We start from the raw sequence: 17834 nt of genomic DNA, 5'->3' as shown, positions 1-17834 counted from the left end.
TGATTTTGACCATGCCGTGGGCGCCGCCGGATCTCGGATGCCGTGCCGAGCAGCCGCACTGTAATGCTTCTCAACGTTCTGGGTAATGCGCCACTTCCGGCGTGCGGTAATGGCGGCGTTCTTTTTTTTTTCAGTTTAATCATCATAAACTTTCGTGACGCATGCATTCGTATTTCAAAAGTAAAAGTTTGAACACAGTTTCTGCTCTACATCTGCATTATGGCTAAAGTTGGCTTTTTTTTTTTTTACGCGGTCCTAAATCTATTTGCAGTCGGTCTTTAACGTGGTGAAAAGAAATAAGGGGCAGAGATACGTCGAAAGAGTACTACAGTCATGGGCGTATGGCAAGCGAAGAATTCGGAAGTTGCTCCAGGAAGATCGATCAAGAAAATTTCGCAAGGTGGCATCCAGCAGACACTGGTAAAGGTTTGCATGGACTCTGGGCTCTGCTGTTCTCTGTATAATGTTTTCACGGGAGCGCAAAAGGAGGCGGTAGAATATAAGGAATACTCCAGGCATTTAAAAAATATATATTTTTAAAGGAATATTTAGAGCACAAGGAATTGGAGTGGCCAAAGTAGTTTCTATTTAAGTTTCTCTACAGCAGGCGACTTATAAAAAATCAGATAACACAAATTGCACGAAAGTGACTGTGTTGATGTTTTGAGTACAGGTTTGTTTGTTTATTGTTTTTTGTTTTGTTTTCGTTTCCTCACGAGCGGACAAATCCGTAGATAGATCAATATCGATTCCCGTTGTTCTTTTGTGTAATCGTCAATTTATGCTTTGAAGTCATTAATAAATTAAATTTACAATAGAGAACGAAAAGGGCGCTCCTGAAGAGAGAAAGCTAACGCAGTGCTTTTTTGTTGATCACCTATTTTTCAACTATGTTTACTGATTTTTTGCGCACATTTTCTTTTTGCATTGTATGAATTACTAAACCCTAAGAGCAGGGGCCCCATCGCTGATCGAGGAGGTTTCTTTAGTAGTCATCAACCGTTACGTATATGAAGGAATTTGGTTGATATGTAATGACAAGAATAATTTTATCCAGCAGGAAAAAGAAAGAAAAGTAACCTTAATGCGAGAAGCTGAAAAAAAAATCTCAATATACCTTTCCCCAGCTGTCTTAATGCTCACCGTCTCTCCGCTTGTGCTCCAGCAGGTACTTGAGCACGGGGCTGTTTCCGGAGTAGGGAGGAGACCAGGAGAGTGTAACAGCACGGCTCGTCGTCTGCGTCGCTTCCAGCCCACGTGGTTTGTCCGGGGGCTCTGATTCGGGGATGCGTTCAGTAGACCAGAGTGGAAAGGCAACGTCATAAATTCTCCTCTGACATGGTATATCTGTTCATGGTGCATTACTTGGCTTTTCATTTCTACTCATTTCTACTTTGGGAACGTAGCGACGCACTTGATATAGGCAGCAAACTGAAGAAAGAGAACTAAGACTTTGACTCTTTTCGAAACGACCGCCGGCTTCTTGGCCAATCCCCCGTAGTAGGTACGCGCCATAATATAGGAAGCAAGCAAGCAGGCAAGCAAACAAACAAAAATGTGGGCAGCTTACACTAGTGTTCAAAGACTGGAGTAAACAGCGGAGCTGGTGATCGACCTAGTTTCTTCGAGGTGTTACTAGGCTTGGCTAAGTTTTGCTACCAAATGATAAGTGCTGCTAAGCGCAGTATTCCGAATTGGCTCGCCGCCGAAGCGCAGGTTCTCGCTTGGCCACGCGGCGCGCTTCAAGATGAGTGACTTCTTCGGGTGTCCGGATGTTATTTGGGATGCTATTTTGTAGCAATTCCTTTCCGGTAATAATGCCTTTTCGCGCTTATCACGCTTTTTTAGTGGTCAGAGCGACGGTCCGCTCGCGTTATCAACGGGATAAGCCAGCCGTGAGCGGTGGATAAGACTAGTGTAGAATAAGTCATAAGGCATCGCTACAAAATCGCGGCCTTGGTCGTCCCATGTCAAGGCTACATGTACTCGCCACAGAGTCAACAAGAATTCTGCCGCCGTCGCGGCGGCTCCGAGCTTTATCTCCCCGGTGACGTCACGACCAAGCTGCGCCACCACGTTTGCTGGGGCGTGGCTGGTGGAAACCTGCCGAGCCGCCGCCGCAGGCGCCTGCTGCAGTCACGGACACCGAGCACGTTCGGCGCGAACGCGGGGAAACGGGGAAACGCGGACGGCGTCGGCAGCAGCTCTGCGCGTCAAGCAAGCAAGCAAGCAAGCAAACAGGGCCCACCAATTTAGAGATCAGCATTATTTTGTTAAGCTGATCACTAAGCTCATACGTATATGGAGCATAGACATATCTCACATCGTCTCCAAGATCGCCGGCGCGGCGTGTTGCTTAACACGGTAGCTTTAGCGCATGCCAGCGCTGATGAGTAGCGCCGCGGTCGCTGGCTGCATAAAGGGTAGATCATTGCTATTCTCAACGTCGTTACTGCACTAGGCCTCGTGAGGTGACTGGAAGAACGTCATCCTGAACGAACATTAGGAATCGTTCACATCCCTTTTATCGGCGCTGAGCGACGTCGTGCTTATATACCACAACTTCCTATTCTTGTTTCCGAGCAATAAGCTTAATACAATTTCATTGTCAAGAAGGCGCGTTTGTTTTTTGTTTATTTATGGGGCGGAATCTGTCGCTGTGTACATCGTAACTGTTTCGCTCAAGGCGCACATGAGAACCCCTCAGCGAAGGAGGGTGAGCCATGAACGGTCGGCGCACCGTGTTGGCCATCTTACCAAGCACTGACAAAGTCCATAACTCCTAGCTTGGCTGATGCAACGCCTACTAGATAGCACGAAACATATGCACTCTCATGCATGACATCATGCTATCTGACCGAATTGCCATTGAATCTAGTGGAGAGGATCCCGAGTAAGCCGTGGTTATAATGACATCACCGCTTTTGTTACGCCAGTCTTGGCAATGAAAATCTCGGGCCTAGTAGTAGCACGACGTCATAAAGCAAATTGCACAGGCCTTATGCTATCTGGGAGGCGTTGGCTGATGTGATGTGAACCAGTACATTTAAAACCGTGTGTCGGCGATGGCGTTCGCATTTCTATTGCTTGTGCTCTTTCAACAAGCGAAAGAACTTCGATGTAAGTACCTTCCATTCGTCCCTGGAGCTGTGGTCACCACGTCATGAAGCTGTAACCTTTGCAACGGTGAAACCAATGTGTATATTTTCTGGTGTAAATGGGGGTATACTTTCGTCATTTCAATGTGCAGTGCGAAAGTCTACTAGAAATTGTTCAAGATGACGTGACCGATGCGTTTTCCATTGTGATTGCTTGTCCTCCTTCTATGACTGAAAAACTTTCACTCCACTTTGGTTTCCTATACAGTGGGCTGAAGCTGTCTCAACTTGAAATTATCAATTTATATTGATATATTGATTCAATCGGGTGGCCTTAAATTGCGCTTTGATTTTGTCACCTGACAAAAGGGAAGTTAATAACCTTGTCATACAACCAAACATTTTTACAGAGGCTGCTGTATGCGTATATGAAGTTTCACGGCTAAGGCTTTGGCAATCGCTAGAAATCTTATTTAGACAGCATTGAGTTTTCTGTGCAACTTCTAATAGAAATATTACTAGGACCTAAAGTACTCCTAGTGATGGCAGCAGATATACTTTCACACCCACCCACCCTGGACGACGACCTGGAAGTTCGTGTCGTCCCTTCCGTAGGTGTTCTCAGCGTAACAGCTAAAGAGTGAAGAATCCCTGCGGTCCACGCTTGGGATGCGGACAACGTACTCGAGGGCGTCGGTTCCCGGTTTTTCCTCCACCACGTACCTGCAGTTTTGAACAAAGCAAATACAGAGGCGCTGTTTCTTAGTATGTTTGCAATCGTTTTGCGGCAGCAGCCTCTGCAGCAGGTATCTCATATGCACGTATTTTGTTGTGTGCTCGGTAGAGCAGGCACTTGTATCGCCTTTTGCTATCTAGTCGATGAGCTGACCGCACATTTTCCCACCGTCGTGGCCAACGGTGACGTAGTCGTTTTGTCGTTGCACTGCTAAGCCCGAGTTCGTGGGATGCAATCCGAGCCACGGTGGCCATATTTCGATGTGGGCAAAATGCAAAAACACCCATGTACCGTGCATTTGGTGCTCGTAGGTAACCGCAAGTCGTGAAAATTAATACGCAGTGCGACGCTACGGTCTGCCTTATAATCATATCGTGGTTTTTGCACGTAAATCTCCAGAATTACATTTCTTTTCACCACGTATCACCTTTATATCGGTAAATCTGTGCAGCAAGGATGAGGTACAGAGCTGTATGCCTGATATAGTGTGTCCTTGCTAACCTTTGAAAAGGTTTTAAACATACACCGGTACACAATAAGAGGACGCGAGTCGCACTATTTCGCGCATTATGTGCAAACAAACAATTATCAATTATGCCATCCTTGTGAATTCCCGGAAAACTTATATTTGAAGAAAAATTAATTATGTGGTTTCACGTGCCAAAACCACGATCTGATTATGAGGCACGCCGTAGTGGGAGACTCCGGAAATTTGGGCCACCTGGGGTTCTTTAACGTGCATCTAAATCCAAGTACACGGGTGTTTTCGTATTTAGCCCCCATCGACATGCGGCCGCCGTGGACGGGATTCGATCCCGCGACCTCGTGCTGAGCAGCCCAACACCATAGCCACTGAGCAACTACGACGGGTATATTTGGAAAACAACTTCAAATGAAATAGTTGCAGGCAGGCTAGGAAATCAAGCACCTGGTGTCGGGACATTGACTTGCACATGCGCATCCTTTCGTGCTCATGGGCCTGCAAATGCGGCCACTTTTGACCAGCCTGCAGTCGAAATCACGATGAGTGCAAACAATTGCGCTATAGGAGAGCGTTGTCTATTTTGACCGTTGTATCGTGCGACATAAAGCCCCTATAATTATAAAAGTAGCGCCATTCTTAGATCTTGCCGCCACCGCGCTCACCCCGGCGCTTCCTCCTCGCCCTCTCTTAGCCGCCTCCTGTCGCCCCAGCCTCCTCCGCTCCCCCATTGGCCAATCCGTGTCACGTGGAAGTTCGCGTCGCGCTTTTGTATATTTTTTTTTCTTTCCAGCGCGCTCCGACTGCCATTCTCGGGCCTGTGCGACGAAAGTGCTGTACGCACAAACGGATCAAACGTGTTAGGGACAAGAACTTCGTTGTGATGGCATGCTGCTGCGCCTTAAGTTGCCGCAACCGACAAGGCGAGGGCAAAAGGCTTTTTTTGTTCACTATCCGGCGTGCGCAAACGCTTGCTGCACACTTGATATTTGCGCCGTCTCGCATCGTCGCGTTGCTACTTCCAAATCGGCATTATTAAGACCAGTTACTGACTGACGAAGCAAAATCGCGCTCAAAAACGTCTCCGCAGGGCGCGATCGAAGTTTTCCTCGGATTTCCTCTGGTAGCGCGTTAGCTGTCGTCTGCCACGGCAGGCCCGACGCAGGCGGCGCCACTGTCGATATCGCGCCTCGATCGCGCTGGTCGCGCCGAGCGCGATAGTAGAACGGAGGAGGAGGGAAGTGGATGGCGCTACTTTTCTTATATAGGGGTTTTAGTGCGACAATGAGCCGCGCGCCGCGCCGGCAAAAACAGACACCGCGTTCCAAGCGTAATCTCTTGCTCTGACCCTGATTTATACAGCAGGCTCGCCAGGTGTCGACATAATGGCAGGTCCATGAGAACGAAAGGACGCGCATGCGCAATGCCATGTCTAGACACCAGGCACTTGCTTCGTCAGAGGCCTGTACATTGTGACTGCTTCTCCTGTCCCGAACAGATCAACTTAGCCCTATGGCGCAGTAATTCCTTCTCTTTTTTTCATACTACCATCCTGCGCTGATTAAGGAAATGCCTACCTTGGCTCCGCTGACGGGCTGAAGGCGTGCCTGTCTCTCGTCCAGGTGACCGTGATGGGTGGCTCGCCGACGGCACGGCAGGTGAGCGCTACGCTCTCACCACGACGAACGGTAAGCGCCTGGAACTTGCGCTCAAAGTGGGCAGCCACTGCAAATTAGCGGGCACGTAATGAAATCTGCAGATTTCAGCGACTAAACTGAATTTTCCGCGACAGCAGGCTCTCACAATAGTCATCACCGTAATGACTATTACAATGGCAAAGACGACCTCAGGGCGAAAGAAGTGTGGCAGCATTCCACAGTTCCTGAGGTTGTCATTGAAAAAGTGTGCAGGCCATGCAGTGGCTTTTAGTATTCATCCTAGAGATGACTTCCCGCAGAAAGGGTTAAAGCTTCGCGTAAGAAAAAAAAAGTGCTGTAAGCCATGCAAAAATTAGGCGGGCTCACATGTTGCACTCTGACGCCATGACCCTCTCGTGCATTGGAAATAAACGTTATGTAAAAGAAAATCTAAAGAACTCGCCATAATCGAACCGCTATTGCCCAACTTCAAGCATATTGCCCAACTCCGAGAACGCTGTGGTCTACTGCAAAAACCTGCAGTTCTAATTCAGCCCGGCTTTAATTTACCGCTGCACTTTTCCAGCTGGGCGTACTTATCTGGTATATCATGCGTTGTCGAGATCCGATTCTTCAATTGCTCACACCTTACTCTTTGTTCATATGGTGTGCACCAACTCGCGATCGTTAAAATTTGGAAACAACGACTTTTATTTCGTCACTGGAAATACAGATGAGGCTCAGATGTATGTGTTACTGTAGGAAAAAATAATGCTCGTACAAAGTGCCTAATCCATAGATAACAATGAATAAGCACGCATTCGTGCTGTACACATTCCTGAGTGTGCCCATCGTCAATGCGCAACACTCTATCACTCCTTCTCTTCTTTTATCCATCTCCTCGTGCCTAGGCTAGCAAACGCACCACGTTTCTAGTCCACCCTTTCGCCTTTAATTCACTTGGAAGTTTACGTTTCGATATTTTTGCTATGCGCCTTTTTTGAGGAAATGCAAAAAATGATACGGAATAGAATAATGAATGCTGATTATGACTGAGTTTTACTGAAATCAATGTTTCAGACATGTGGCATCTCATCAGTGAACACTTACCATGCACGTCCAGTTTAACCACGGTGGAGATGCCGGGCCCGACACCGTTCAATGCCTGACACATGTAATTTGCTGCATCGGCGGTGTCTGCCTCGCGGATGCTCAGTGAGCCGTTCTCCAATATCTGCACGTTGGCGTTGCTGATGATCACGGAGAATTCACGGCCGCCCTCCGAGCCTAGTGAGAACACAGAGGGAAATAAATAAGAATCTACAGGATGATCGTTTTTAAGTCTTCTGGCATTTTTTAAAATTGCCTTTGCCAGATAGCATAATTTTTGTCCTTGAGCTGGAATATTCAAAGAGGCGGACATTACTAGCACAAGAAATCAAAACACCTAAATGAGCAGGTTGGTACAAAGGGTGCAACTCCAGTAAACATTCCACCACTTCCTTTTTGTCTCTCTCTTGGGCGCACGGTCCTGCCCAATTGCACCGTAACAATATGTCACACATCAGTAATGGCTAAAATTTGCCCTTACGAACCGTTCTATCATAGAGCATTTTGTGAACAGGGACCTGATACTCATTGTTTTTCATACACGTCAACCATCTAGAGTATCCATAAAGTACCACTTACTTACGGAATAAATGGATTGCGTCAGTTGCTATCATTTGCCATGCATTCTTGTGCACATGTGCGTATCAATATACGCACATGTGCATAGCCATATGGAAAGAGATATGTAGTGTTACAAAAAAGACGAATGGCCGAGTTAACCGGCCAGCGCGAGGGCTAACAAAGTAGACAAGCAAATTTCCGCAACCATATGTCCCCCGTGTCACTTAGTCAGCGATGCACTTTCAGTCACACTCACGGTTTGCTTTCTTCCATCGGATGACGGGCACTGGAAATCCGTCAGCCTGGCAGTCGAAGGTCACCGCCTGGCCCATAATGGTTGCCTTATCCACTGGCTCATGACGCCACCTGGGGGGCACTACCAAAAGAAAAAAAAAGAAAAGCGCGTGTGTCGGCTAAGGAGCTTCTGCCTGGCAACCCCCTAATTGACAGGCAGTAGTGTACTTGGAAGGCTTCAGTGCGGTGGAGCTCTGTTAAATTAGCGTCAAAGTATTTTTGCTTGTAAAGGACATCTAAGTGCGAAAAAATGCGCATATATAGATAGCCCGCAGAGTGGGGAAGCTGTTTTCTTCCCTATGTTACCCGCCGCTATCGAGGCCGCCTGGTTTTGGTGTCATGCTGCTGAACATCAGGTCGTACGCTTTCTTACCAGCCGCAGGAGCTCCAAGTGGATATGTGCGGATTCCAAAAAACGTGTGTTCGGCGAGCATCGTTAAAAGACCCCACGTCGCCACCATTCATCAAAGTACCTCCAATACGGCGTCTCGATCCCATAACCCCATCAAAATGCGGCTGCCACTGCCGGCATTTGATCTCGCAGTCTCGGGCTTATCAGCGCGACGTCAATACCGCTGCGCTACTTCGGTCTTTATGGGAAATCTCAGAGCTTGACTGGATAATTGAGGTTTATAGAACGGTTATATTCTTCAGGTGATTAATGTACCAGTGAGTGTTAGATCTACGAGCCAAGGCCCAGATTCACAAAGCTTTTATTTCGTAAGTTCGCTTTGCCATTGGCTGGCCGCCTTTGCTAATGATATGTCTGGCATCCTTACTGGCTATAACTATTTCTTACGAAAAATTCTTGTGTGAGAAGTTTTTGTGAATTCAGTCCCAGAGCCCCGAAATTCAGCCATATACTAGCTGCGGCATTTGCAATTTGCATTCAATGTGGTTTCCGCTGCCAGAGGCATGCGGCGAGACAAAAGGATTTTCGGACTTTCTTGTGAAAAAATAAGTATACCCTTCCCAGGAAAGTAAAGCCGCTGTAAAGAGTGGAGCGCTGGGAAAGTAAACGTCACCCTAAGTGCTGACGATTTTCGATCCGCGCTTCCACGTTTCTTGTCATTGCCCCAGTATTTTCGCTAGCTTCTTGTTCAGCGTTAGCGCAGCAGAATACAGGCAGAAGCTCGTGCATGTTGGATGAGGCTGAACCACTGAAGCTAAGAGTATCAAGGCGAGATGCTGGAAAAGAACTGCAGGTCTTCGGTGAGAGCAAAAAAAAATGTAAAAAAAAAAAAACCTCTGTCAAGCACAACCATCGTCTCTTCGTAGTGTGCGAATGACTGTTATCGTATAGAAATCAATGCAGAGCAAGGAACAAGTAAAATATCTGACTGCCTTGAAGCAGCAAAATATTGCTTTTTGAGTTTTTACTAGAAGGCCGTGTGAAAATACATACGCAAGCAGGAAGAATATTTCAAGCAGAATAGGGAAAATGCTTGGTCCAGAATTATGCTTAAGTAAGAAAAAGGAAGCATTATAAGGCGCTATAACGCAAAACTATTCCAATCTGTTTTATTTCAATCTCCAGACGTTCATTTACGTAACCACCGACACAAGAATTGACCGATAACCCGCAGCATTGTTTGAAGAGCACAATCAAACGCTCTCCTCGTTTAGAGGAGGTCACTTTCGTTTGCTGTGAAAGCGAATAGCACTGCCTACATCGAGCGGTTTTTCTTATCTAACTGGCTGACAAGAGGCGAGAGTAACGCTGAAGTAGAGAGGGGTTCGGGGCAGCAGAGCCAGCGCAATGAAAGCAGAGAGCCGGATGAGAAGGTTGGTGCTGGCGTCTGCGATTGGTCCGCTCCTGCTTGCTTAGCTTGCGCTGGCTGGTCGAAAATCGCGGTGGCGTGCAACGAAAGGTTAAAACTGCCGCTAGAATGGATGCTCATTGAAGAATAGTTGGCAGAGCGACGTCGTATACGTGTCGAAAGGGTTCGGTAACGTTACACTGCGACGCAATTTTCTTTATTATACGCAATTAAAGCCATGCTTCCCAGCAGCTACGAGTAGCCAGTGCCAGAGTGATGGCGGGCAGCCATCTTCCCCACCGTAGGGTAACAAACCGGATCTTCCCCTCTGATTAACCTCCCTGCCTTTCCCCTTTCTGCTCTCTCTCTCTCTCTCTCTATATATATATATATATATATATATATATATATATATATATATATATATATATATATATATCCCTTTGGGAACGGGGAAGTATCCAGCTATTCAGCAAAACATCAGTTTTGTTCCGGCAGTATAATGCATCTGTAACGCGTGCACCTCACTTATACGTGGTGAGTTGTTGCGGTTTTGTGACGTCGCGTGATGGACAGGCGAAATAGGCGCAGCCAGAAAACTGCTGAGGAATGACAGAGGGCTATTGGCGAAAAAGAAGTCGAGTGAGAAATATTTATTTTTCTTTTGTTTGGTCAAATCGAGCATGAGCAGTGTGTACACGTCATATTACAGGGGGAGCTGTCGCGGTTTTTGTGTCTTCGCGTGACAGGTGGGTGAATTGGGGGCCCTAAATTTCTTGAGCAATCATGGAGTGCTGATTGTGGAATTGGAATAGAAACAGTTTGGAATATCTTTGCGGTATAGCACCCTTAAACTATGCGCAAAAGAGCGACGACACAAGGCAAACAACGACGAGGACGCAGCACTATCACGACTGTTTCTTCGTTCTTTTTCGCATTGTTTAAAATTAATTCATTCCGATTTGCGCCACTTACAAACGTTGCAAAGAAATATGAAACATGTTATCATCGTAAATGTGAGAATTTTTGCATGCTCTTAGTGTATCAGAAAAATTGAGCGTTATGGAGAAGACTAGAAAGCCACGCACAGTTTAGCTTCCTATGGTTCATTCTCAGCAATAGCATGGTCCATGTTCGGTGAGGAATATTGTGACGCGTTTTAACGTTGCTCGTCAACACTCGACTCGTCAACGTCGACAGAAGAGTTTGGGGATAGACGATGTCTGAAGATGTCACATTAACATCTGAACTGAGGACGTAGTTGTTTGCTTCAGCCAATTTGACAAGCTTAATGTGTACACTGGTGTACACCAAAGGCTTGCGTCTACCTTTAAATTAATATGCGACTTGTTCTCTGAAGTCCGCACTATTAGGGTGCAAAAAAAGCAAAGCATAAATGCGGCGTAGAGGAGGTCCGCAATAATAACGTGTTCCACTACATAGTACAGCATATGGTAGACAATACAAGAAAGCGTAGCTTTCAGTGCAACTGCGAACTGAACAATGCTACTTTTCAATGCAGGCTCAATGCCACTAAGTTAACATGGTTCACACACTACTGAATAAAATATTCGGGTTGCTTGCTGGAAAATAAAATCACAAAAGGAAATAGTAAAATGAAAATGAAATTATTAGCGAAAGAGGGCCAGAAACTATACCCATCCCGCCAGATCGACACATACACGTACTACTAGCAACATTATTCCAAACAAACGCACCAGAAAGAACGAACACCGTTGAAAGCGGCGAAGGATGGGCTCACGCATACACCAAGGGCCTGCATGTGATTCTGTCTTTTTTCTCTATTGTTCTTTGGCGACAATAGTAGACAGCATTCTGGTCTTGCCAAGCCGTGCCAACAACTGTATCTTTCGCAACAGTACACACGGTTGTCAGTATCTTGAAAGGAGAAACAAAACACTTGTGCTCTTTCAATATTCACTTAATACAACTCTAGCCTAGCCCACGTAGCCTGCCTCTAGCCCTCTAGCCTAGCCCACGTCAATATCCTGCGAATTGCGTAAAGGAAATTAGTATTACAATCCACGAATTTTCAGCACACTTTACATCGCAAGAAGTTTTCGGTTCTACGAGTCTCTAAGTATGATGCCGCTTAACCCTTCCCACTCTTCTTGCACTGTCTGCCATCATTCTTGTGCAGTCTGTCATCATTCTTGCATATTCACGTTCAATATGAAGGTTAATGTGCGATCGTTAAAGTTCCTGGAACAAGTGCATCTGAGCTGGAGTGGTGACTGCCACCAGGAATAGCAAAGGAGGGAGAGAAGACCCTACAGTTTGTCTATTTTTGCCTCCAGCACGCAGAAAACGCCCCCGGACGACAAAGTTACAGACACAGTCAACGCCAGCTCTTCAAAATGAATATCGCACACGACCGTACCTTTCCGTATAGTTCATCAGCACAATAGATTTGTCTTTCGCACCAGCTTTAGCACAAACGCAAACTGTACTTAGCCCATAAGAGCAGTTCAACTAAGGGGATATATGGAGACATGAACCCTTGTGCACTGTCATGAGATTCAATCGCCACGAGTATCAAAAAAGCTAGCAATCCTGGAAGTTTTCCGGTTCGAAACGTGTCCACCCACCTTGTACCACCATGGGTGCTGTGTAGTTGGCCGAGGCTGCCGGGTTCGAAGCGACGCAGGTGTAGTTGCCCGAATGCAGCTGGCGGACACCGGTGAAGGAAAGGAAAGACGTGTAGTCGTTGGCCTTAGCGACCGAAGCCTCCAGCACAGCGTCGAGAGGACGCCCGTCCTTGAACCACTCGATGGTAATGGGCAGGTCCCCGTCAGAAACGATGCATGCGGCGCCAGCCCGTTTGCCCTCGGTCAGGTCGTCCGGAAAGCTGAATGGGCTCACAACGGGCGGGGCTGCGAAATTGTCGTACAAACACCTTGGCTTCGGCGGCATAAGTGGGATGTGATAGCAGAGCATGTATGCCAGCGCTTGCTTATTATGCCGACGTTGGGTCCCCCATAGAGCCTTGGGCTCTGGGACCTCCTTGTGTATCTTCGTTTATGTATTAAACTTGATACCTCAATAAGACATCATTCTGATTCTGATTCCAGGTGATGGGGGAAGAGGGCGGGAATTGTGGCAAAGATAAAAGCTCCAATGGAAGCAATGAGCGCAGCTGTGATCTATTGAATGAAGATCATGGTACTAATTGCGAGTGAAAATGTGACGCTGATGGATTAGGAGGGGGAGGAAAAGAAGTAAGCAATATGATGGAAGGACTAAAGGAAGTATACTGCGCCCATCCTGTTTAGGTGTCCCTTATTCGTTCGTGTTTTTTCGCGCTGCACTGTCTATACTTTAAGGAAGGGAAGACAGGAAGGTGAACAAAACACAAGTCTTGTTTGCTACCCTACGCGAAGAGAAGGGAGGTTAAAGGACAAAAAGAAACAAAGGAGAAGCAGGGAGGAAGGCACTGGCAATGCAAACACTTGCGGTTGTCCATCATCACACCTACAATTGGTCTCTTAGGATGTCAATTTCATAAACTGTAGCGTTGATCGCGTCGCTTTGTAAGCCTGCAACGTGTGGGGCCATGGTGCAAGAATCTTTGCTCATGAAAACGGTTTATTATCTAATCGGTTTAACGGACTCCAAAGTACGCCGCGTTGGATGTTATAGTGATCACAAAAACACAAAACATGTTCGATCAACTCTTTCTAAGTTGCATGAATCACAGATAGGTGCGTCTCACATTCCAATAAGGAATGAGTGGGCTTTCGTAAATGTCACCCCTTTAACCGGAGGCGGCGCAGTAAAGTTGCTTCATGGCGGGAGAAGTGCGAAGGAATGTGCAGTTTCGATGTGGTATCAAGTCCGTGGAAACGACAGTTTGAGACTATTGAGTTGTTTCACGAAGTTTGCTCTATATTGCCCGTAAGGCTTAGGAATTGAGACCTGATAGACCAATTGAGCTTATCAATTATTATCTGTGCGGCTGAGTGGAAGAACACATATCAGAAAAAATAAATCACAAATGGGCAAGGTAAAGTATCTGGGAAAATAAAGCAAAACGATGCCCGAAAAGGCCGCGCGGTCTCAGAGGGTATGGTAGTCTGCCGCTGGGCAGATGATCAGGGGTTCAGTACTTTAACTCCTACGAAACTCGGGAAGATTAGGCACTTTTAATAATGCTGAACAAGGCTTGTTTCGCGTGCTGGTTGACCCACTAGTGAAAGGTGAGAAAAATGACCTTGTTAAAGCATAGTCATCTTTTATATATATATATATATATATATATATATATATATATATATATATATATACATAAATACACAGCAAAGCTGTCTATGGCTAGGGTTCTGTGCATTTTTCCGTCATCCGTCAACAGATCTGCGTGTGCGAAAACTCAGCTCCCGAATTTCATGCAAGATCGCTTCATTCTATGCAAAACTTATATGTCTCATCACTTGGATATGCATTTTAGTAGATTAATTATCAGTTAGGAATCATTTTCAAAATCAGCAGATTCTCAGGTTGATAATAAGTGTTTCTGAAAGATTTGGCGCTGTGCGATCCGTGTCGGCCATGTGTACGCTCGCACGGCCCTCCCTTTGTCGTCGTTCCAAGCGCTTGCGTGCCTAGTTTCCTTCCGCTCTCCCGGCGTGGCGGTCCCGTCGCGCGTGTCTAGTTTCCTCCGGCTCCCCGAGGTGGCGGCAGTCTTCCACGCGAATGTATATCGCCTATCAAGACCGCCGATCAAAATAAAAGTGTGTGTGCATGTGTCCTTTCTTCGGGATGACCGCCGTCGCCGCTGAAGAGAAGTAAAATTTGCTCATACCTTTCATCTAAATTCTGTGTCACCTCTATGCCGTGTACTAAACTGCTTCACTGGTAATCCACCTTCACAGCAGTGGAATGGGGCGTGATTTTTTCTTGCATTCCACTGGATGTGACGTGCCTCCAGAAATTTAAGACTTCAAGCGGTGGGCAGCTGTTGGATATAACAATGATGCATTCATATAATTAACAAGTCACGGATTTCCCAGAAATGTACCTTTGCATGTCACCACGAGTGAGGCTGATTTTAATTTTTCGCTTGTTTTTTTAGGGGCGCGCCACTTGGTGCTTTTCTTTATCACTCGCTGTCCCACACACCTACGGTCAGCCTTGAGAAAGCGACCAGGGCGCTTCTTTGCTGCATTAGCATGGTACGTTGACACTTAACCCTGCGACCATTTAGGCGCTCGATTGATATGCACCTAGACGTAAGACTTACTGCTACTTCTGTTCCTCTTGATGCTTTTCTCTATTCTTCAATTTGTTTTATTTCGTTCTCCCAGGACAAGAAAGCTAACTGGAAGCGTCTTATATTAACATCTCTGGTTATCGTTTCCTTTCCATTCTCATTATTATTGCAAATATACATAAAAAACGACAATCAAAACGCGATGAACAGGATTTTGAACGTAATTTTATTTCCCCTAAGCATTCAAAGTGTGACCTTTGTGGCTCTCTTTTTATCCTTTTATTTTTTTGTCATGAAACCACACAAACGCAACGACTGCGCCCGATTTAAGATTGCTAGGCACGATTTTAAAATCCGCATATATTCGTGAAAGTTTTGAAATACACAACTTTTACATGAAGAATTGACTTCCCGCTAAGGCTTAAAAGTAAACTTTAATCTTCCACACCGAGGTCCCCAATCTGCGTCGGGGAAATAAGAGACTGCGCTTTTTTTTCCACCGGGATTCTACTATGAGACAAGCAACGTGCCTGTAATAAATGAAAATAAATAAATAAGCAAGGGTAAACGCGACAACACATTCGACTGTTATTGCAGGCAATTTCCGAATCGAATCGACTTGAGTTAAAAAAAAAAGATAACATTTAGAGCAGCAACTCAGCAAATACACGAAAAGCCAAAATATAGGGAATGCGCAGCAGAATGCTCCATATAACCCTGGCTATTATTGGTAAGCGAAATCCCCATTCCCCGACTCAACAGAGAGGCGTGATGAGACGCATGGACAAAAACAAATTGAGCGGGTATCTGGATTTTAACTATTGAAGCACTAAGTTTGCATTCTGAAAACACCCCTCGTTTCTGACGCAGTATGCGCGCAGTTTATTTATAGTATGCAGCAAAAACTTTTCTTATTCAACAGTTTTAGTGTTTAGTTGCGTACGCGTCAGTTTTGAATAACTTTCTATACACGTAATATAAACAGGCTTCATAGTTACCTTCACCAAAACAAAGGCGCCATGGGGCACTTAAGTTTCAGCACCCTGCAAAAGTGCTGCGGCTAAAGTTTATAGATGCCACCCGTGAATGCATTCAGCCTGCTTTGTTTTCTTATGCAGATTCGCTCCCCGCAATTGCTTTTTTGTCATCCAACTTTGTTGCTCGTGCTGGTGGGCCTCAGATAACCGCACTGGTTCTCTTCCAACCTGCTTAGCATTTTCTCGTGCGCTCTTGGGTTTCACGCCTGCATTTGCGAAATTGAAAGCTAACGCATGCACTAGGCTTGCGTTTCTTTCTGCGTAATTTAATATTTTAACGTCGCACTGCTACCGCCCGCCCCCCCTAAAAAATAAAGAAAAAGAAAGAAAAGAATCGACGCTGTGATAAACTAGCGTAGGTTTCGCGCTTAGAATAAACTGCCAGCATTGCGGTGATGACAAGTGACTCCCGAAGGAAATAGGCAAAGCAGACAAGAAATTGGAGGGGCAACAGAAATACAAGAAGAAGAATTGTTTAGTAAGCGAAAACAAAAAGAAACAAAAATCAAATACGTATGATCAGGTCTTGCAGCACTCGTTTGCGAATCATATCGAAAAAGAAGGAGCACGCAAGTTAGAAAAATAATAATTCCGGAAAGCATAAAACTTTAGGTTTTTCTTACTGTATTTTTTTGAACGTGAAAGCTCCTGACAAATGGCATAATAAATAGCTCCGGCAGATGAAAAACGACGCACGTTTCTTCAAGCACTGGGAACTTGGCGCTGGTAATACAGATGAACGCCCTGGTGCTACAAAACACAAAAGTTTCAACACAGAAGCCTGGCATTTCGTTTTTAAGATGTCGCTGGCTGATTTGGTGTTCTTATAAGGAGTAGTTGCAATTGAACAGGATCACGATAAATGACTAATTGAAAGTAGTTCGGTGTTTTTCCGAGTAGCGCAGTCCGCCGCTGGGGGTGTTCTTCAGCGTTGCACAAGGAGAAGTACGCTTGAACTCTCTTCTTGCCAGCCATAGTAATGGTATATAAACCGGTCTGAGCGTAAATCCTTGGCAGGCATGACGTTCACCGTTATACAGAAAACATGGCGCTGTACAAACAAAAGACAGGTCGAGACAGGGCAAGCGCATTCTGCTCGGCTATTCAAACAGCACTTGTCTAGTCTCGACCGGTCCTTTGTTCTTACAGCCTTGTGTATTCTGTATAACGATGAATTACCAACACGCCCAAACCTGTACCCAACTGTCTGGATGTGGGCCCGTTGGGATCACTTCGTAAGATGCACATTAGTAGCGAAACCAGTGAATGCGCAGAATAAGTGTCACAGAGCGCCTCGACTTTCGTTAGTTACAACCATATGAACCGCAGAAATAGGCCCCAGAAAGCACAAGAAAAAAATTAAGTCTTAGCTATAATTTAACAAGATATGAAAGTGGATGTAAAGAGTATTAGTGGCACATGTTCCCGATTGCACATGCTGTGCTTTACCGTTAGGCTAGCGCGGAAGCCATTCTTCCATCAAGTATTTTGGGTATTTGCGTGTGTGTACAAGATTAGCTCTGAAAATGTTAGCCAGCGCCACTCATGGCGATGGCGACGGATACTTTCTCTAGGTTTATTGCTTGTTGGGCTCACATGCCAGTACTTAAACAAGAAACACGGTTGCAAGAATACACACATACAAAGCCCTGTGGGTGCATTTTTGTGCCTTGTGTCGGCGTTCTTGCTTCCGCGGCTCGTATAGCTTTCCGAAAAGGGTGACAGTACAAGGTGTCTGGGTTGCCAAGGGTCCACGGGTCGCAGTGGTGAAATACCCAACACTGCTTTTTCCTTCCCAATCCCAGCCCTCCTACGTGTTAACTAAGTAATTTTAAAAAATTTACGTCATTTTTATTACTAAATCATCAATTGGAAAGGACACTGGCGGAAAGA

General features: G+C 45.8%; 1 protein-coding gene across 1 annotated transcript in view; it reads right to left on the bottom strand.

The window, feature by feature from the left end:
- Window positions 1–17834, bottom strand: part of LOC119450292 (Down syndrome cell adhesion molecule-like protein Dscam2) — a 60501-nt gene that overhangs the window by 25228 nt on the left and 17439 nt on the right. Inside the window, exons 6-11 of the mRNA XM_037713714.2 lie at window positions 12287–12571; window positions 7880–7999; window positions 7063–7239; window positions 5893–6040; window positions 3673–3821; window positions 1144–1275 (exon numbers count right to left, since the gene is read on the bottom strand). Coding sequence (XP_037569642.2) covers window positions 1144–1275; window positions 3673–3821; window positions 5893–6040; window positions 7063–7239; window positions 7880–7999; window positions 12287–12571 — 1011 coding nt within the window. The remainder of the gene's footprint in view (window positions 1–1143; window positions 1276–3672; window positions 3822–5892; window positions 6041–7062; window positions 7240–7879; window positions 8000–12286; window positions 12572–17834) is intronic.

The sequence above is a fragment of the Dermacentor silvarum genome, chromosome 4 (assembly GCF_013339745.2).
Source record: "Dermacentor silvarum isolate Dsil-2018 chromosome 4, BIME_Dsil_1.4, whole genome shotgun sequence".
NCBI lineage: Eukaryota > Metazoa > Arthropoda > Arachnida > Ixodida > Ixodidae > Dermacentor > Dermacentor silvarum.
The sequence above is the reverse complement of the archived record's forward strand: the minus strand, read 5'-3'. Positions and strand labels throughout refer to the sequence as shown.